A 21,283-nucleotide genomic window follows, 5' to 3' on the forward strand; every position below is an offset into this window, starting at 1 on the left:
ATGTGTTTGTATTGCAGGCATGCAGGTGGTTCTGTCCCAGTCCCCACTCATTACTATGTGATAATAACAAGCTGTGAGGTGGAGAACACAACAGTAGAAGAGTGTGAAGGATCCTTCTCGACTGTTACCTTCATCCTGCCACACCGCCTTGACAACTCGGAGAGCTGCAATGTGAGTATATGTTTGTGCACCCATGCAAAAATAATATATTGCTTGCCACTACAAGCAAGCATTAACTGTCTGGCTCTATCCACTGCATTTCCTGACAGTCAATTTAAAGGGTAGTTCCTGAGAAATTAAAGACTAATTGTGGACTCATTGAGGCATGTTTTTATTACATTAGAAACTAGTGAATAGAATTAAAACTGAGTCACTGGATCTTAGTCTGCACAGTCTCAATGAAAGCCTTTCAGTTTCCCAACATGAGTGTGGCGCTAGGCCCAAGAGCATTTTGGTATGTGTATGACTACTACTGTGAAGACCAGACATAAAAAGCTCTATAATATCCCCATAATGCTTTTGCAATGTTTTAGCGTTTTATCAAGGTTATCGTACAGATACAGAAGGATTAAGCTATAGTCATACACAGTTTAGTGCAAGTACAAAAAACATCACAGTCGCTTGTGTGCAAAAGGCCTTTATGTGTGTATGTGTTTAGTGTCTATACCTCCAGTGATATAGTTTGTCAAGTCCTAGTGCGAACTGGGATGTAGGTGAGGTTCTTGTGTTTTTAGTAGTCCATCATGTCATTTAAACGCTATAGTACTGTGATAATGTCAGTCATTTTGCGGCAACTTCAGGTTCATTCAGCAGCACACTGGCAGTTGTTTTGAGATACCAAAGCCATAATGGGTCCATCGAAGCCAGTAAAATTTTTGGGGGGGGGAATCTTGGCTTTTAAAACTAAAATTTTAAATCAGAATCACACGTTTGAATGTATTCCTTGATTCTATTTGATTTGTTGCTGTAGGTAGAACAAATGAAAGCTGAAACTTTAGCTGAGATTTCTCACTGCATCGGGTACTTGTGCTGCTGCGTCATGAACTGCACACTAGCATATTTAATAGTATAATACTGTACCATTAAATGTTCACGCATTAGTGTGGTACATCAAGTCACAAGGTCTTTGTCGTTCCTCAATATATTGTATACACTGGAGCGAATACATTGAATGATGTATGTTCTTCAGGCCTATATAAGTGCAGGACACAGGACTCTATAAGTGCAGATACACAACAGTATGAAAAAACTGCACTTCTATGCAAAGTGGACCCGAGTCCTTCCTTTTGACAGCTTGAATTCATAATCTTCTGTGGTGTTTGACAGAGGGATGATCTTTTCTGAGGTTGGTGCAGTTTACTGCAGAGAAGCTCCTTGTCACTGTTGCTTTGTGTCGTGAAGAGAGCTGCTTTTGCCATAAAGAGAATTACTTACTGTTGCTTTTTGCCCCCTACTTGCGTGCACATCATCTCCGAGTCTATTACACACATTATGGATTGACTGATGATGAACCTTATCATAGAGGGCAGCTGCACAATTGTCTAATTCAGGCATCTGTGTGACATGATCCGGTTTTATTGATGTATCTTATGATGTCACAATTGAGTCTGGCTGCAGACCTGGACTCTCAGCCCCAGTGGCGTCACGTGCACATGCACTCTTTGACACAGTGGCAGAAACAGCCCAACAGCATGTTAACTTTTGGCTGCTGCTTAGCGATGCCATCACTTAATCCATTTTTCATCCATAACACGGTTAGAGAGTTACATTTAATGTAATTTGAAAACGTCAAAGAACCCATTAAAAGTGTCTGTTGGCTCCTGGTGGTTTTCAGTAGTCACTAATGGGTAGATATCACAGTGTAAATGATTCTCATGTCAAATCAAGAGGCTTTTACTGTCATTCCATCTATGTACAAGTCCACAGAGGGGTGAAATGATGTTCCTCCAGGAACAACACGGTGCAACGAGGAATAAAAAGTAAAAAGTGCGAATGTGTAGACATCATGTACAAATAAAAAACGAAACTAGAAACATTATAATAAATACGATTACGATTATACAGACATTAGACACAGTAAACAGACAGGACAGTGCAGCACCGACACAGCACACATTTCTGGATATGAGGTAGTGAGAATAAGGTGCAAAAGATTTTAAACATGCTGTGATCTGTGAGTTTACACAGTCAAATAACATACATAAACACAGCATACATTTGATTGTTTCCTAGTGGTCTCTAACGGCAACCATTAAGACAATTCCCATTAGGAAGCAAAACCATCAGGTGTAATTCCTAACAAACCTGCAAACACAGTTACATTGTGACAATGTACTGTTTTGGTGTCCACAGCGTCGTCTGCTTGGTGAAATGTGATTCTTCAGAAAGTTATGACAACGTTGTCTGACAGCTTTCTAGGTGGTTGTGTCGACGTTGACGAGACAGCAAAAGTAATCGGCATTGACCGTACGTTGTCACAGCCTCCTGGAATCCTTAACGGGTTATGGTTAGGGTTAGGGTAAGGTTACGGTTAGGGTTAGGGTTTGATATTGATATTGATATATTGATATTTAATCAGTATTCGTTTTTGATAACCAGTGCTAATCGTCTTCAGCATGGCTTTCATGGGTTTCAGTAGCCTTTGTTTTTTTCTAAACCAGACATTTGTGTGTTATCATGGTGGTAGGTTTTATTTTGAAAGTTTCCATATTTAATGACCTTATTATCAGTATGGCAACATTAATAGTGGTCAGGACCCTCATGGGCCCTCACAGAGCAGGTACTGCAGCGTTGGTATGAGTGGATCAGATGTGGATTGAATGTGCTATTTCTGTCAACAGCTGTTTAAGGCCAGAAGCAGTGCAGTGCGGTGAGGCCAGAAAAGCAAAACACGCCCATGAATGTCCAGTTTTTAAACAGCTGCAAAAGCTTTTTGGAAAAAATGTTAAAAGAGTGTGTTTTGTACACTATTTGCGTGTCACCACAAGCAAATGGGGAAAACAAACTGGAATAGCCACATGCTTACTTTGCAGCAGGGTTTCCAGTGTTTAGAACAAAAGCAGAAAATGTAAATACAGTATTGACCTCAGACTTTTCAAATATATTTCAGGACATTATAAGACTGACTCTGTATTTCTTGTATAAAAAAACGACTGTCTTCTGGCCTTTTTCCTCGCCCAGAGTTCAGAGGAGCCGTCCGTCTGGGTCGAGGAGATTCTGCGGACACACACGGCTCGAGTTCGCGATGTGGAGCTACTGACTGGACTGGATTTCTTCCGCTCGACATCCTTGCCCTACACACAAATCCTCACCCTCAAAACCTACATGCACACCTTCGAGGAAGACGTCTAACCCCACGGAGACACTGTAAGGATGGGAACGTCGTGGCAACATCATTCAACATCAGTGTTCTGTCTCTCTGTCCTTCTACCTGGGTCAACTGATGCTTAGGTGTATATTTTTTATACAGTTTGTCATATTTATTGTTCACTTAAAACAAAATAATGACAGTACCACATGTAACTCAGCTTAACTTAGAAGGCTTTTTGTCTGTACAGCACCTGAAAATTGGACTCACAGTATTTGTGCTGTCTGTCCTAGATTGCGAATAGGTTGTGTTGGTGTGAGTGAGGACTGTGTCTTTGTGCCATTTACACCAATCAGACATAACAGTATGACCACCTCCTTGTTTCTACACTCATTGTCCATTTTATCAGCTCCACTTACTCTATAGGTGCACTTTGTAGTTCTACAGTTACAGACTGTAGTCCATCTGTTTCTCTGATACTCTGTTACCCCCTTTTACCCTGTTCTTCAGTGTCAGGACCCCCATGGAAACTCCAGCAGCACTGCTGTGTCTGATCCACTCGTACCAGCACAACACACACTAGCACACCACCACCACGTCAGTGTTACTGCAGTGCTGAGAATGATCCACCACCCAAATAGTACCTGCTCTATGAGGATCCATGGGGGTCCTGACCACTGAAGAACAGGGTAAAGGAGGCTAACAAAGTATCAGAGAAACAGATGGACTACAGTCTGTAACTGTAGAACTACAAAGTGCTCCTATAGAGTAAGTGGAGCTGATAAAATGGACAATGAGTGTAGAAACAAGGTCTTAATGTTTTGCCTGACCGGTATATGTGCTGTGCTGTAAGTTAAGCATTCATTAGTGTGTATGCTTGTAGCTGTTCTGTGGACACACTACAGACCACATCATGTGAAGACGATTGCTGCAGCTGTGTTGAATGGCGGGGTTTTAGGTATGGCTCCATGCTCCTGTTCACTGCTATGATTATGTTACAGCACAATAACATCTTTCCCTCCTTGCTGATGCACTTCCTCCCTCTGCCTGCCATCTGACCACTGGATCAGTCTGTGTCAGAGGAATGATTCTGTCCGTGAGCTGGGAGAACATACTAGAATGTCTGAAATGCATGAGATTAACACTTTACAGTCTAGTTAAGCCCAGATAACAATATATCCACATACTGCATCTGCAATTCTGGGGTAGTGTTCGTTCTCATTTCACAGTCATAAATGTGAATCACGTAGAAAGTATTCACCATGCAGTTGAGCTGCACATGCTCAACTTATTCATGTTCGTAAGCCATCTGGCAAAACTCTTGACGTTAGAATTTTTTTGTTAGGATTTGAGTTGTGTAGTGTGTATGTATAGTACTGTGCAAAGGTCAGAAAACACCCTTCCTTCATTTAAATGTCCAGTCAAAGCAGCCCTTAAGGACATGTTATTTCTTTTTAGAAGATATTTCTGCAGATTCGATACAGACAGATGTTTCTGTCCATCTTTCCACTGTTAGAACTCAAGACTGAGTCTATCAGGAAGCCCTTCCTGGGAAAAAATAGACCAAAAAAGCAAAAATAAAATAATTTGAACACAAAGCTGCTCTGAGAACAATGGACTGACCACCCCAGTGCTTGGGATCACTTGGAATGTCAGAAGCAAAAAAAGCACCCAATGTCTAAGACTGAACTTTGGAAATGTGAAAAAATATCCCTGGAAATTTCTTAAAAAAACTGAAAGCAAGTCTCCTGAAAAGAATGGGAGATGAAACAAAGGTGCCGTATTGACTGGAAGGTAAAGAAATGAAGGGAGGAGGGTCTCTGACTTTTACACACTGCTGTAAATTAAAGGCAACATGGGGCATCAAAGAGGCTTCTACAGTGGGCCTGTAAAATAAAGTGTTACCCAAACAACAGGTCTTTTTCCTAAAAAGTAGATGGATGCTCAATAGGAAAGAGAAGAATTTGTATGAAGATTTTACTGTAAAACAGAATCTGGTATATATAAATACCTCCACGACTGATGGATTTTGTTTTAATGACTCAGGCTTTATCAGTTGTCTAAAATAAACATATAGTAATCCGTCAATTAAGGAATGTCTGAGTAATTATGAGTTTATTACCCCATTAATGAAAACAATATCACCAAAACCACTGTAAGAAAAACATCTCCAGACTTTGAGGTTTCCTCCTCTGTGCTTTACAGAACCTTCAGTGCAATCTGATTGGAATTCCTCTCTAAAATTTTCCCACAAAAATAATCCATTATCAGGTTGATGTTGTGCTAAAGGAGCATTTCATTAAAAAGAAGTAAACTAAAGAACTTCATGCATTTTAGCAATGATTGAGCTTTTGTATGGTGGTGGAAAATTGAGCATGTGGAGTGCAGGAAGTCTACGAATGAAATGAAATGTGGGATTATAGCCAAATTACAACCTAAATCACAAACAACTCTTTGATGCATTTCTGTAAGAAGTTCGGTGACCTTACTGGAGCGTCTCAGTGCACAACAATGTTTCTAACATAACATAATTTTTCATCATTTCTGCGTAATTCAACTCTTGACATGTAAACAAAGTCAGTTGCAGTTGTTTTGATGTGAAATGCTCTGTTCTCCAGAAACTTACCAAGTCAGAGTTGTTGACAGTGGGGGTGATAGTAACCAGATGTCTGAAAAGTATTATTGCCTGTAAAAGTTACATTATAGAAAGTCATTACATTAAATGTTCACAACACGCTGCATGATGCCTGATAGTTTTGACCTAAGCGTTTGCCTTTTTAAATGCATTAATAGCAGAAATGTACATGCAGAGCATCACAAGGCAAAATAGTTCCTCAAAAAACATTTTTTCAGCTTCTCCGTTTTACCACCCACATTAAGTCTCAAAAGACGTGTGGGTTCGCTGGTGGTTTTGTGTACTTGGCGATGTTACCAAATGCTCTTTAAACTGAAATTCTATCAAAATTAGCAAGGCTAATTACCAGAGCAATGAAAGAGAAGTCATTCAACTGGAAAAAAGAGTGGTTTTATGACTGTGCTAGTGCCATTAATGCCACTGAGAACATTCTTTCATAATGCAAAGCCATAAGATGAAAATGAATCTTTGGTTAAAATTTCCAGCTGCTGATTAAGAGACCCTTATTAGTCCCACAATGGGGAAATCTCACCTCCACATTTAACCCATCCATGAAGTGAAACACCACATACACTCTAGTGAGCACACTTGCCCGGAGTGGTAGGCAGCCCAATCTGGGGAGCAGTTGGAGGTTAGGTGTCTTGCTCAAGGACACCTCAGTCATGTGCTGTTGGCTCTGGGGATTGAACCAGCGACCTTCCAGTCACAAGACTGGTTCCCTAACCTCCAGCCCATGACTGCCCCTAATGATAGATGTGCAGTGTTTATTTCTGTTATTACACATCATTAATGATGGTTTGAAGTCTTTTTAGCTTTAAGCTGAAGGTTGAGGATTTCCATCCAAATTGGGTGAATGATCTAACGATCACAACCATTTTCATACACAGTGCCCCCTCTTTTATAAAATAATAGGATGTTGTCAAATCACCTGTTAGACTAAGGCCTCTAGAATCAGTGACAAATGAGCTAATAATGAATTGGTCAATGATCCTTACAAAAAACATTGAGCAACTGCACACATGCGATTTTCTTTTGGCCCCAGATGTAGTTAATCAGCCAGGGCTGTTGGCCTTGACTAAATGGAATGGCATTTATTGGTTAGTACTGCTTCACTATTTCTTTACATACAATGCTTGTGTTATTGATACCAGTTATATACAGTCCTGGAACAATATGTTATGAACAGATGATCAACAAAGACCAACTTGTACCAGAATGGTGGGAAGAGAAGAATACAGAGAAGAAGAGGATCTATTCATCAAAGCATACCCCCTCATCTCCAACACGGTGGAGGTAGTGTTATGGCAGGGGTACGCATAGCTGACAATGGAACTGATTCCTTTGTATTCATTGAGGATGTGTGGATGAATTCTGAAGTGTTCATACAAAAAAAAAAAACAGAATGTTCTGCAGTGACCTTATCAAAATCATCTGACCTCTGTCCAATCTAAATTTCGCTTTCTGAAGGTGAAACTCCTGAAGAAAAAGCAGGGACTGAAGGCAGCTGTATGGAATGCCTGCCAGAGTTTATGATTCTTAGTTTAATTACTTCTGAGCCACAAAAATGATGAGCTATGTTTGACAGTGGTTGTGATTTTCACATCACTGCCCAATTTTGGATGTTAATAACTTTGAATTAAAGCTGAAAGGCAGCACTTCTCCAGTATGCGCTTGTAGACAGCCAACAATAATTTTGTCCAAACATTCACAGACCTCACTGTATATGTAAATTCTCCCCGGTATGCAAGGACCTGTAGTGTTTTTAAAAGGGAGTGCCACTGATCAAGATTGTTTCCTAATCATTAATGCGTTTCCAAAAAAAATGGGACACTGCAAAATGAAAAAGTAAAAACAGAACGTAATGATTTGCATTTAATTAAATCACATAATTAATTGTAAACAGTACAAGACAACATATAAAATGAGAAATTGTATTATCTTTTGAAAAATATGCCCATTTTGAACTTGCTGCTAGCAACAAGTTTCAAAAAAAGAGCGTACAACACTCTGACCACTCTGGATTGCAGGCCGGCCAGTTCAGCACCTGGACTTTTTTTACTATGGGGCCAGATGTCTGGATAACGGCATATATTGCTCCAAAAAACCTGTGCATATTGTTCAGCACTAATGGTGCCCTCACAAATATGCAATCACTCATTTAATATTCACTAATACACCCCTGTACCATCTTGGATGCTGGCTTTTAAACTGTGCACTGATAAGCCGGATGATCCCTCTCCTCCTTAACCTGGCATATGCCCCGTCCATGACTTCCAAAAATAATTATAAAATTTGATTCATTGAACAGGAACAGGACACATAACACTTTTCAATTTCTCTTTAGTCCATTTTAAATAAGCTTTGGCCCAGAGAAGGCGGCTGTGTTTCTGGATCCTATTATTATATGGTTTCTTTTTTATCGCATAAAAACTGTGGGATCATGTGGTTTAAGAAGGTTAATAAAATGACTGTATTGGTGTTGTAGACACTTTGACCCCTGGATCCCATCACCACCACTAAAAAAATCCAAGACAGTACGTTTCTCTACAATAAACCAAAATCTTGAAGATTGGTGGAATTCCCATTTAAATCTCTTCCAAGTCTTCTAGTCCATTTTTGCTGAATTACTGAATGTTTATAAAATAATAAAATAATTTAACCTTAACTCTAAAAGGTACACATGCCATGTGGATGTCTGATAGGCTGTGTGCCAGCCAGCCTAAGGGTTCATGTAAGATAGCGTAGCTGTAAAATGAACATGCAGGGCTTTGGTGATCAGGGTATATTGCATTATTAAGTCAGAAATGAGATAGCACTCAATTATGAAGTGAATGATTGGAAAGGGCATGTAAACTGAGTTAATGTTTACAGAATATTCAAAAGCCTTCCCCATAGCGTTAAGTGTGTAAGAGGAGGTATGAGAGCAGGAATGCCACGACAATCAGCAAATCAATAAATCTACACAGCACAGCCTTTCAAAAGGTTGACAGCTGATAACTTTCAACTGCAACATGTTCACATTTTAGTGCTGTGAGCATTTCTTCAGGCGTCTGAACCTGCCTGTGGTCAGCGGTGCGTACTTCTCAAAAAATCAACATGGGATTTGGCAAGACCCACATGGACAAGAAGAAACGTATCATTGTAAGTAAGGATAATATTTATGTCTGTGTGTTTATAGGGTTTGTTAGATCACTGTTTAAGAGCTATATTTGTTTACTGCCTTTGTGATTTTTTTGACCTGATAAACAGCCTGAAAGAAAAACAGCATAGTCCAGTATGGTTACCACCAAGACGAGCATATCGCTGCGGTCGGAAGAAAACCTTGTATCTCCAAAATAGTAACTTTACAGGAGAAGGAAAAAACTTACTTTACTTTCAGTGTCAATGGAACCAGATTTTTTCCCCTCATGTCATTTTGGGTAATTTCTTTTAGGCCATTCATCATAAAATTTACAAACAATGTAAAGAGTAACAGTCCCCATATTATAGGTGTAATTACTGTACAGTAACTTAGTAAAAATCAGCTTAACCCTAGGTATATTTTTCATAAACACTGGAAATGACTTAAGGCAGATATGATTCCTTAAAATATGATGTGTATACACACACACACACACACACACACACACACACACACAATATACAGTACATCAGCGTTAAATTGACAGCGACATTAGGCAGTTATGTAATGGTTACTATGATGATAGTGGGAACCTGCCCTGTGACCGGAAAGTTGCCAGTTCGATCTCCTCGACCTAGGAGGCACCTAACCCCCAATTGTTCCCCTGGCGCATGGATAGGGCTGCCCACCACTCCGGGCAAGTGTGGTCACTGCCCCCAAGTGTGTGTGTTCACTAGTGTGCATGCATGTGGGTGTTTCACTGAACAGATGGTTTAAATGTGGAGGTTCGACAGTGTGCATACACAGTTGACAAATGGTTCTAAATTACAATAAATGTACTGTGAGTAGTATAAATAGACTCAGCTATTATTCTTGAAGAACTACACTACAGAAAGAACTAAAGTCGTTTTACATCAGAAACTCTGCTGTAAACACTGCTTTCATTACATACAACAGATTGATGTGAAATGTGTACATGGGAAACACAGATCAATCTTCTTGTCAAACAGTTTAAATGTTGGTTTTTAATTAGTTGTTATTTGTTGATCATATTGGGATAGTGACTTTTAATCTGCAAAGTCTGCCTGTTTCAGTGCCCGTTTTAACTTGACTTCATCAAATTGGCTTAATCATTTCCCCTAAGGGGAATCCCCACCCACATCTTAAAGAGCCCAACAACATCATATGAGCTCTTGGAGGTGCAAGGGACCGAGCAGAACACCAGTGTCAATTTTAGAAGCAAAGCTTGACTGTAATCTGGTACATTTCCCTGTTCAAACTTGAAAGCAGTGGTGGGGAATGTTGTTTACAGCCATGCAGGTCACAGCAGTAAAGTACTTGAAAAAGCTCTTAAAAAATGCTCCAAGCTGCATACTACTCCCTCTGTTGCACATGACTGCTGAAACAATTTAATTGCTTTACTCTGCTAACTTGCTAGATATCAAGCTGGACAACTTGGAACAACACGGAGGCAATTCACCAGTTTTAAGCCATATCTTGCATCCTGACAAAGCAATAATTCACAGAAAGAATTATGTTCAAACTGTCAAAGAACATTTCATAACGAAGTTTGCATGGCTAGCTACGTAGCACACTGAGGCTAATCTAGCTGAAGGCAAGTGTCGCAAGGGGTCAGGGTGGCAATAGTGCCTTTATTTCTTCATGGTTTTTTTAAACAAAGTTTGTTCTGTATAACATCATAACTTCTTCCACTTTAACATGTATTTAAGGACACATGCAAACTGTTTCAACCTCAGATTTTGAGTGAAACTCGCTGTGTGAGTCAACTCTGCCATCACCAGTTAGCATCGGGGTCGCATCGCTTCTCAGACTCTGAATACCTCTTAACCCATCATCATAGTTTTAGCAACACTTTTGGCAGTAATACAGCACAAAGTTCTCATTCTGGAGATGCTACTGGCAATGCTGCCTTTTATATTATTTTTAACCTCTTATTTTATTGAAATGCTGTAGCGTCCCGTGTCTACTGGTGGGCACTGACTCCAGGATACTCTGGAGGTGCGGCTAGGGTGATGGCCACACACAAAGGCCCATGGTAATGTGCAGCCCTCCGACAAAGGGCCTTATGTTGTTTTGTGTTGTCAATTAGTTATAGTATAGTGTACGTGTTCTATATGTTGTTCCGTGTTGGGGAGTGGGCTAATGTGTGAGATTTGCATGGGGGTGGAGGGGGTCACTGTCAGGGTGAAGCCAATGATTAGAGGTGACCTCCCTCTCAAGTGCAGTGCTCTGTATGTACCCCTGTCTGCTGGTTGTTAGGGGTGCCAATAATTGTGGAACAGGTGATGTTATGAAAAATAATGATTTCTTAGTCAGGGATTTTTTTTTAATTCGCATTTTTCTACAGTTTTCAGTGTGAGATTATGCTTCTGAAATAAAAACAGTTTATTTGAAGGCTTTTAACACATCTTAACGAGGGGTGCCAATAATTGTGCAGGGCGCTGTATATATGTATATTTATTTATTCATTCAGTGGCTCATTTAAGAAATAGACACCAATCCGAATTGTAGGAAGCTGCTCTGAATTTGTGTTCTGTGTTTGATCTTCTCAACTCCTTTAAATTCCAATGTTTAGTCTAGATCTGAAGTACTTTTACCCAGGATTACTGTGTGAAAGTTACCTGGTATTTTTCTCATGTCTGTAGAAGAATGTGGTTGGGGTGAATGACTGACCTACCACATGTGCGTTCTCAGAAGGTTTATCATTAGTTCTACAGTAAACGATTAAGACTTATCTCTATTTTCCTCACACATTCTCTCTTCCTGTGAGCACTCACTCTGTGATTTGGCATTCATGGTTAAACATTGACGCAGACTTTTGATGCTGTGTTCTAGACCCACACCACTGAACACAATAGCATCGGGAAGGGTTCCACTTTGTGGCTGTGCATGACTGTGCATGACTGTGCAACAAATCCCTAAAAGGTTGACAAAGTAGAACAGAAATGCATTGTACTGTGTACTGTACTATTTTAAGGTTTGTTTCAAGGAAGGTTGATTTGGCAAATTTAATAAAAGTTTGATAAAATTATTTTTCACTTTTTAAAAAGGAATCAACAGGTATTTATGTTACACTTCTGGGGGAAAAGTCTATTTAAATAAGACACTGGAGCATTGAAAGGAAACAGATCTATATAGAATGAAATGTCTGTTGGTTTCGGGTTACAGTTCAATTCAATCAGTTGCTCTTGTTCAAAAAGAATAGCAATAGTACCATATCATCTGCAAATATGTCATGTAGCCAGCATCTTGCGGTGGAATGCATCATGGCTTGGCCATGTCTCAGCCTGAACCTCTACTGTTGCTCTACTTTGAAGACACAGAGCTGTAAAACCTACAATAAGACATTGTTGTATGCCACATCTCAGTGGCGTACAGCCAGGCTTCTAGAAGGAGGGGGCCTTTTTATTTTATGTACCGGGTATCATACCCAGGTCAGCCTTTGGCATAATACAATCACATTATTATCCACAGAAATTGCTTCTATTAAGTTTACAGCACGGTTTCGAGTTTCAGTAAAATGTTGTCACATTTATTTTTAAGTGTTTGGCAAACATTCGACCTCCTTACTAACACTTCCTCTACAAAGAACACACTTCTGCACATTTTAGTTCACCACCACTGTTTATTTACCATATTTAACATATTGGGGGGTGGGTGGGGGCATAAAACGTGACCCGTACAAAAGTCACCTTTTTATATATTCTGATTCATTCTGCAGACAAATGCCACATTTCAATGTGTTCTCTGTAGAAGATGTGTTAACTTATTTTCAGTCAGCATTTAACAACTGTTACAGTTTAAACAGTGCTGCCATTCAGAGCGAGGAACTGGTTAGCATTAGCATAGCATGCTAAAACAGCTGTGCTCACCACAGAGCATAATGGATTCTGGCTCACCGAAGCTACTGGTGAATGTCTGGTATTGACTCAAATGTGAGAGAGTGATATTAAATTTAGAAATGTTGAGCTTTTAGGTCCCAGAAGAGGGCATGTTCTGAAAAACGAGGGTATAAATCATTGTTGGAGGCAGCAAAGTCAACAGATTTGTGTCCCAGAAAGCCAAACTCGAACCCGTTTCGAGGTGCTGCTGCAGCCTGCTGGGTTAAGCTAATGCGAACTTGGATATTATGCTAAAAGTGAAACGGTAGCACAGTTCCAGCTAACTGATGGTCAAATTGGAGGAAAAAGTGAGCGCAATGTCAAGTGACTGGTGTTATAGTGACGGACGGAATCCAACATGTTCTGTGGTGGATGGAGCTGTTTGCCAGTTAGCTGTCGCTGTGCGACTTGGGTGTGTTGGCTTTTACTCAGTACGTCTTGGCTCTGATTTGCCAGCATAGCAGATCAATACAGAAACCACAAAAGCTCTCAGAAAACCAGTAAGAAAAGGTCTAATATGGGAACGGAACCCATTTGGCAGTACAGTGAAATAGAAGCCAGTAATAGTCTAATGGCTCCACTTGGACCCATAACCTGGTTAACTGCATTACTGTTTAAAGCATTGCTTCTGTGTTGTTAATGAATGCTGTGTTCATTTTTAATCATTTACATACAATGTGCTTATAAGTCACCAAGAGGATGAATATTTTGAATAAAAAGGTTAAAAGTTCAGTAATTTAACATAACGTATGTGTGTGTGTGTGTGTGTGTGTGTGTGTGTGTGTGTGTGTGTGTGTGTGTGAACAGATAGGAGTTTTGGCTGTCTCTGTTGTAACCATCATATTAGGCCTGGGTCTGGGTCTCGGACTTCAATTGCAGAGTTGCAGGAACAAAGGTGAGCAAGTACAATATCACATGAAACATCATATCATGATATCACATTATCATAGCTTTTGCTCTAATGCTGAACTCCTGCAGTGATATCTGACCACTGTCACTGAAGTAGCCTGCTTATTAAGCTTACTAAGACTTTTACAGCTTTGTAGAGCCTCTAATGAACACTGAACGTTGTACTTTGATTAGAGCTATAAAAAGGGGAAGATAAAAGAGAACAGCAGTCTTTTATTGGTTATTATACCTCAGTTAGTTCTGACCTCGGAATGTGATTAACTGAGAGGGATTCTTTGAGTGCTAATATCTCCCAACAGAGGCACTCTTTTTTTGACGGGGACGATTTTTACCCAGTTTTACTCCTTATTTCAGTCAAGTCCAATGTCCACCTACTAGCTAGCTCTCCCCCATCACACAATGCTACTAAGCTAGGAGGGTGAAGACCAGTACGAAAAAACCATCGCATCTTTTCAGACTGCTGCTAACATAACGTGATTGCGCAGCTCAATGCACTTGGAGGAAACTTCTAGCAGTCAATACTGTTACTGGCTAGCATCACACTGAGTGATGGGGTGGAGGGAGGTGAGGATCGTCTTAGTCATCCAGACTAAGTCATAAGAGTCATTGACAATTTCACGCTAGAATACATGAACAGAGTCTGACTGAAAAAGTCGATCTGAATCAACCGCATCAAGAACCGATGAAAGCAGAGAGCACAAAAAAGGAAAGAACATACATTAGTAAAGAAAAATGCCGAACAGTTCATTCAAATGAGAGCTTTTTGACTGAGTTTATAGCAGGAGTGCAAGGCACTTAGGCGTCATTTCCAAAAACCACCACATACTGATCACGTTTCGCAGCCACAACCCCACCCAAATGTATTTCAGCTGTTGTTTCTGTACTGTATCAGCACAAGCCAACAGCAGCAGCAAGCTGATGTGTGTTTTCTTCTGCAAGTTCATTGACTTAGGAGAAAAATTCAAGTGGTGTAGTCTATGTAAGCTAACTTGATAGCATTTAATAACAATAGTGATATCATCAAACAACATGCCTTGCAGTTCAGTTGCTATGCTGTTGATACATTTACACTGAGTGCCTTTATGATGGGGATTTTCCAGTGTTGGAATATTGAGAAGTCTGTGCACCTTTTGGAAATGACAATTCCTGCCAGTTGGAATCAGAATCAGAATAAACCGTAATCTGAACAGCACAGACAAAAAAAAAAGTGTGTTTAAGGGAATCTTTGACCGTTCTTCGAGAAGAGCGTTTGTGAGGTCAGACAACGATGTTGGATGAGAAGGCCTGGCTCACAGTCTCCGCTCTAATTCATCCCAAAGGTATTTATCGGGTTGAGGTCAGGACTCTGTGCAGGCCAGTCAAGTTTTGCCACATCAAACTCACTCATCCGTGTCTTTATGGATCTTGCTTTGTGCACTGGTACACAGCCATGTTGGAACAGGAAGGGGCCGTCTCCAAACTGTTTCCCAAACTTGATCTGCTGAAGCAACAAGAGTTCCTTTCACTGGAACTAAGGAGCCGAGCCCAACTTCTGAAAAACAACCCCACACCATAATCCTTCAGCCATGGAAACCGATTCAATTAAGCTCTCTACGCTGTTCTTGAGCTGATCTGAAGGCCACATGAACTTTTGAGGTCTGTAGTGATTGATCCCCGCTCTGTCATTTTACATAGCCTACCATTTTGTGGCTGAGTTGCTATCATTCCCAATCACTTCCACTTTGTTATAATTCCACTGACAGTTGACTGTGGAATATTTAATAGTGAGAACATTTCACGACTGGACTTGTTGCACACGTGGCATCCTATCATGGTACCACACTGGAATTCACTGAGCTCCAGAGAGTGATCATCATACAGAAACTTTAAAACTTGCAAATGTTTTTTTGCAGATTAGACAGAAATTGTTCTCCATTTAAAATGAATGTAATTTTTCATTAAAATGCATGAAGGAATTGTCTATTGACCTTATGTAGAACATAGTTACTGGTAACTTTCTTCCAGTATACTTTACAGTTTCTCCTTTGTTATTGGAACATTGATTAGAAATAGAACATAGGATTAGAACATTAGCTCAAGTTTTCAGTTAATTCATCTCTGTTCTCTCTTAGCGCCAGTGTCTTGTCGGAACCGGTGCTTTGAGCCCTATGATAGGGAAACTCAGGGTTGCCACTGTGATGCGCAGTGCATTGCCAGTAACAACTGCTGCTATGACTTCCAGGATATCTGTCTTCAACCAAGTAAGTGCTGGGATGGACGACCCGTGTGACAAATGTTAATGCAGAATTGAGATTCATTTCTGTGCATCACTACTTTCTTCTTGTAGCTGAGAGCTGGGAGTGCACTGCACTGCGCTGTGGAGAAAAGCGTATCTCTGGCAGTAAGTGCCACTGCTCTGCTGACTGTCTGAGTGCCGGAGACTGTTGCACTAATTACAACATGATCTGCAACGGTGAGTCAGTGGTGGAATATAAGTGCTACACAAAATAAAAATACCTGAGTGCATGAATCTAACTTTTAAACTTCACAAACAAGTAAGGTTACTATTCAGCCATACTGATGTGTCTCGAGAATCCAGTGAGAGACAAAACAGCCTCTGAAAGTCTGTGGTTGCACTTTATTTTAAGCAATGTGTACCAACACAAAATGCAATAAAATTAAAGACTAGTGACACCATGGAGCAGAAAACAGCAGCATTCCCACCAAGCAATTTCAGCAAACAGGAACTACCAGTGCACATTTTTGCAGTTTTAGTAAGTAAGAAAGTAAATTTTATTTACATAGCACATTTGAAACAAAAGTGCTTTACAATAAAACACAAAAAGGATTTCCACCTTCCACTGTGTTTTGAACTGGAGCTACAAGGCTAACATATCTAACAAATAATAGAAGCATATATCTACCAGTTTAACATTGTGTGCTGAAACCAGCCTTCAGAGCCCCCAGATGGTCCACATTTCGCTTTATCCATATACATTGTGAGTTAAGTTATAGTAAAAATATGGACCATTGTCACGATTGGCCCCTCCCAGTCTTCCATCTGCTTGTGTTTACCTCCCAGTATTGTGCTTTTTGTTTTGATTCTTCACTGTCCTGCCCCCTTGTTTTGTGACTCCGCCCTTGATCATTTACACCTGTGTTGTCCACTTGTGTATGAAAGTTTTCAAACTTTTTAAGTTTAAGGTCCCTTCGAGCATAGTAAGCGCCATTGCACCCTCATTAGCACCCCCCCCCAAAAATGTATAGAATTTTAAATTGGAAAAATTGACAAAATGGACAAAAGTACAGCTAAGAGCACTGAGTCATAACAGTTCATACTTATTGCTAGAAGGCCAGGTGGTACGATCCAAGAACTAAAATTTTAGATCTTAATATTGAAGATGCAGGCAGCTACAGGAACCTGATGTATACAACATAGCAGAGGAGTGATGGGGGTTACAATCACTCAGTTACTCACAATGCACTCATATTGTCACCCACATAAAGATATGTAATGAGACATTAATGCATGGACACTCATGGACAACCTATACGGGCATAGACATCAACACACACACACACATACGCACACACATACGCACACGCGCACACACACACACACGCACACACACACACACACACACATTTTTCACCATGATCTGTGCTTTTCCCCTCTTAGGAGTGAAGTCATGGGTTGAGGATGAATGTGTGAACATGACCACCCCAAAATGTCCAGCCAAGTAATAATGTCCACTGGTTTATACATTCTATTCTATTCTATTCTATTCTATTCTATTCTATTCTATTCTATTCTATTCCTTTGTAATTCTGTTCTCATGTGCTCTATTCTATTCTTGTGTGCGCTATTCTTTTCTTTTCTATTCTAATGTGCTATATTCTAATTCTATTCTGTTTGAATTCTATCATGTTCTGTTTTATTCTATTATTGTGTTGTATTCTACTTTCTTTTCCTCTCAGTTTTAAGAGGCAGCCTTTGCTGTTGATCTCTCTGGATGGATTAAGAGCAGAGTATCAGCAGACGTGGCACTCTCTCATACCAGTGCTGGACAAGCTAAGTGAGCACTTATATACCACACACATACACTAACATCCATAGTGCATACATTTGAACATTCACAACTAAATTATACATGTATGGTTTGGGTCTTCGTTAGGAACATGTGGGACGTCTACTGCCTTCATGCAGCCTGTGTTCCCTACTGTAACTTTTCCGAACCACTACTCCATTGTTACGGTAAGTTGTCTAAGAGGAAGAATATGTGTGTGTCTCAGTAAAACTTTAACGTTGTTGCCTATAAAAATATACCCTCAAGAGCTGCTACACTGGTGTGGTGAGACAGCTACAGGCATATGTTCATCTAGTAAAACTCACACAGCAACAGCAACTCTATGGTTATTAAACTGCTAATTGGGTTCTAATAAACACTTTCTCAGTGCAATAAAGGTCAGGCCTCATTCCCCAATATCTTCCTAAGTTTTTCCTAAATGTGTCCTTAAAAAAAGTTCCTAAGAAAAAGTGTGTCAGATTGATGACGTGTTCCTAAACCACAGAACTGTTTGCACCTTTGTGCTCTTAAGTTTGTGTAGATTCTGTTCTTGAGAAACCTGAGAACAAATCCCAAATAGGAAAACAATTGTGAATGTCAGAATCTTCATAAAAACTACATAAGTGGGTTTTAAGAAGACATTTCCTCTTAGGAATGGCTGGGGAATGAGACCTATTCTCTTCCCTGCTGAGCAAAAAAGTAGCCCAGAACAGCCTATGCTGTTTTCAACTAGAGCAGGGGTCGGCAACATGTGTCTCTGGCTCTTTTAATGCCCTGTTGTGGCTCCACAGCAGAACTCGATTTTTAGGTAAAAATAAAATAATCCTCCTTTGCAGTAACATAATGCTTTACCGATCATTCGAACATAGTTTCAGGCACCATTTAAGGTGAAACAGGAAAATTCGAAGAAGAAGCTGGTGAATGAGAAGCGATATTAAAAATCGAACATTGAGAGACATTTTACAAGAAACTATTCTACCTTTGTTTCCTGCTTGAGATAGTTATAGCTGAGCTAAAGTGTATAGTAGAGCATTTTCATTCATATTTTTTAGTCTACACTAGTACATTAGCACATACTGAGACATATTTACAGCCTAGATGGTAAAGTGGATATAAAATGGGGTTTAATTTTTGTTGAAAGGACAAAATGGCTTTGACCAGTTGTCCAGTTTACTGAGAAATCCTACTTTGTAAGGTAAGCTGTGGCTGAAAAAGCATGTAGATATGGGGTTTGTCTAGGGTTGAATAGTTTAGAGGTGAATAATTAACTCATTTTTTAGAGCTATGGTCACATGTGGACACATAAAATAAAATAAAAAATTGTCTGGGTGACATGCACAATAAAGTTAAAGTCAAATCTTTCCTCATTCCTCTTTGCAAAACTTGAGTTATGTACTTTATGATTGGTTAATGATATAGAGCATGTATGGTGTCTGAACTGTGAATATATAGTGTAAATATTGAATAGTAAACCAATACGATCAAATTTCATAAAATGAAAATTTCAAAAGGTAAAATCAAATAAGTCAAAGTCAACAGCAAAATAAATCAAATGAAAAAAAAATTAATTGGATAAAAAATAATTAGAAATCAAAGTCACCATTCACTTATGTAAATGATCCTTTGTGTTTTGGGAAGCTTTTGGCAGTGCAAATCATACTGCTAAACTCACTGTGCATTTAGTAGCTCAATTATTAGTCTGGTGAGCTTTTTGCATAGTCAGTGAGCAAAACAGCACAATGCACAGCAAATCTCAGTGTCTCTGGTCGGCCCACGATGTTTTTCTTCCACCCCAGTAACTTTATGTTACGTGGATTGGGCCAGGCGAGGGCTGAGGAGCGGTCACCAGTTCGTCTCTCAGCCCTAGTTAGGTGTCCGTGAGCTGCTGCAACATGACAAGTCACGCAGGAGTTATTTAAATATGTAACGCAGGAAAATATCCCATAATATTCCCCACAATTTTGACAAATCATGCTGCACACCAAAGGGTATAACACAACACCCCAAACCAAATAAAAATCACAAAAACACCCAATAAAATCATATCTAGAAAATAACCATTCACACTGTCCCCCAGCAAATAGAGAAGGACCCTTAGTATTTTCCACGTCTCTTTCCTAAGTGCCCTTAACTGATCCATTACTTTCATAAAAGTACCTTCTGCTGCTGTATGCATTGCAATGTAGCACAGACGCCCTCATCAGGAGCACTTATATCAATTGGGAATCAATTTTGTAATGCCATCTGAGAAGTAGCATCTAAATGCTGACCCAACAGTCCTAAGGCCTTGATGATGAGATTCATGGACCTTTGTTGGTTGTACTAAATATAATTCATCCACTTTAGTATTGGTTTGTTTTCTTGCAAGTAATGTCACTCTTATGTCTAGTTGTTATTTCCCCCATGCAAATATAAGAACATCCTTTGGCTAAGGATAATAAGAACTTTTTGGCTAATAATTGGATAGTATTATTCACAGTGCACGCTGTGAGTCAAGGTTTGGCGCACAAGAGATTATTACAGTTTTGGTCATCCTCTCGTGAGAGTCCTGGATCTGATTGTGTGCATGTGCGTCATTTTCCAAATAGCGAGGAGGTTGTATCTCATGTCAGCTTTGTGGAGCAAGCACTTTTGTGTGGCTGGGAGCCGTTCCTTGATTACGCCTTCTTTTTGGGCTTTTAAGTAGCTTTGGGGCAATTTCTCTCTTTTCTTTTCCCTTTCGCTATTGTTTAAATATCCATCTGGGCTGTACTGTAATAGTCACCCCGTTACAAAAGTATGACAAAGGACTGTTGTTTGCCAAGGCCTTAAATAGAGGAGTCCACAGTGTGTCAGGTTGGGCTTAATCAGCCCAAGGGCTTCTGGGAGTTCCCTGTTCTTGTGGCGTCTCACCGTTGCTGGTGGCTGGTGGCACAGGCTGGACCCTTACAAGGAGGTTGATGACTGTGTTTTTATGTTTCCTCAGTTCAGTCATCCATGTCTGAGGCCACATCATCACCGTCCATTGGTGCCATTGGTGTCTCTCGGCAGGCTTGGGCTCTTGTTCTTGGTCTAGAACTTCCACTAGTCTAGGCTCTCGGGAGGCATCATCCTTACAGACGTGTTCTTCTTATTGTGCTGGTGGTTGTTCAGTTGCACACCTTTCTCTAGTAGGTTGGTTGGTTAGTGTAGTGGGTAACACCTTTGCCTTCTATGCTGTAGACTGGGGTTCAATCCAGGGCAAGCACCCTACACTATACCAGTAAGAGTCCTTGGGCAAGACCCCTAACACCACCTTGGCCTACCTGTGTAAAATGATCAAACTGTAAGTCGCTCTGGATAAGAGCGTCAGCCAAATAATGTAAATGTCCTCAGAGATATGTT

The 21,283-nt window shown here is 40.1% G+C and overlaps 2 protein-coding genes across 3 annotated transcripts in view; both read left to right on the forward strand.

Annotated features, from left to right (window-relative positions):
* LOC108442489 (ectonucleotide pyrophosphatase/phosphodiesterase family member 2) overlaps positions 1–3,760 on the forward strand; it is a 44,686-nt gene extending 40,926 nt beyond the window's left edge. For both annotated transcript variants that reach the window (XM_017722553.2, XM_017722554.2), the window contains exons 24-25: positions 18–171; positions 3,181–3,760. In XM_017722553.2, coding sequence (XP_017578042.1) covers positions 18–171; positions 3,181–3,351 — 325 coding nt within the window. In that variant the 3' untranslated portion in view covers positions 3,352–3,760. The remainder of the gene's footprint in view (positions 1–17; positions 172–3,180) is intronic.
* A 5,098-nt stretch (positions 3,761–8,858) lies between these two features.
* LOC108442488 (ectonucleotide pyrophosphatase/phosphodiesterase family member 3) overlaps positions 8,859–21,283 on the forward strand; it is a 53,124-nt gene continuing 40,699 nt past the window's right edge. The window contains exons 1-7 of the mRNA XM_017722552.2: positions 8,859–9,083; positions 13,773–13,860; positions 15,986–16,114; positions 16,201–16,326; positions 17,533–17,593; positions 17,832–17,929; positions 18,029–18,108. Coding sequence (XP_017578041.1) covers positions 9,039–9,083; positions 13,773–13,860; positions 15,986–16,114; positions 16,201–16,326; positions 17,533–17,593; positions 17,832–17,929; positions 18,029–18,108 — 627 coding nt within the window. The 5' untranslated portion in view covers positions 8,859–9,038. The remainder of the gene's footprint in view (positions 9,084–13,772; positions 13,861–15,985; positions 16,115–16,200; positions 16,327–17,532; positions 17,594–17,831; positions 17,930–18,028; positions 18,109–21,283) is intronic.

This window comes from Pygocentrus nattereri, chromosome 11 (genome assembly GCF_015220715.1).
Source record: "Pygocentrus nattereri isolate fPygNat1 chromosome 11, fPygNat1.pri, whole genome shotgun sequence".
NCBI lineage: Eukaryota > Metazoa > Chordata > Actinopteri > Characiformes > Serrasalmidae > Pygocentrus > Pygocentrus nattereri.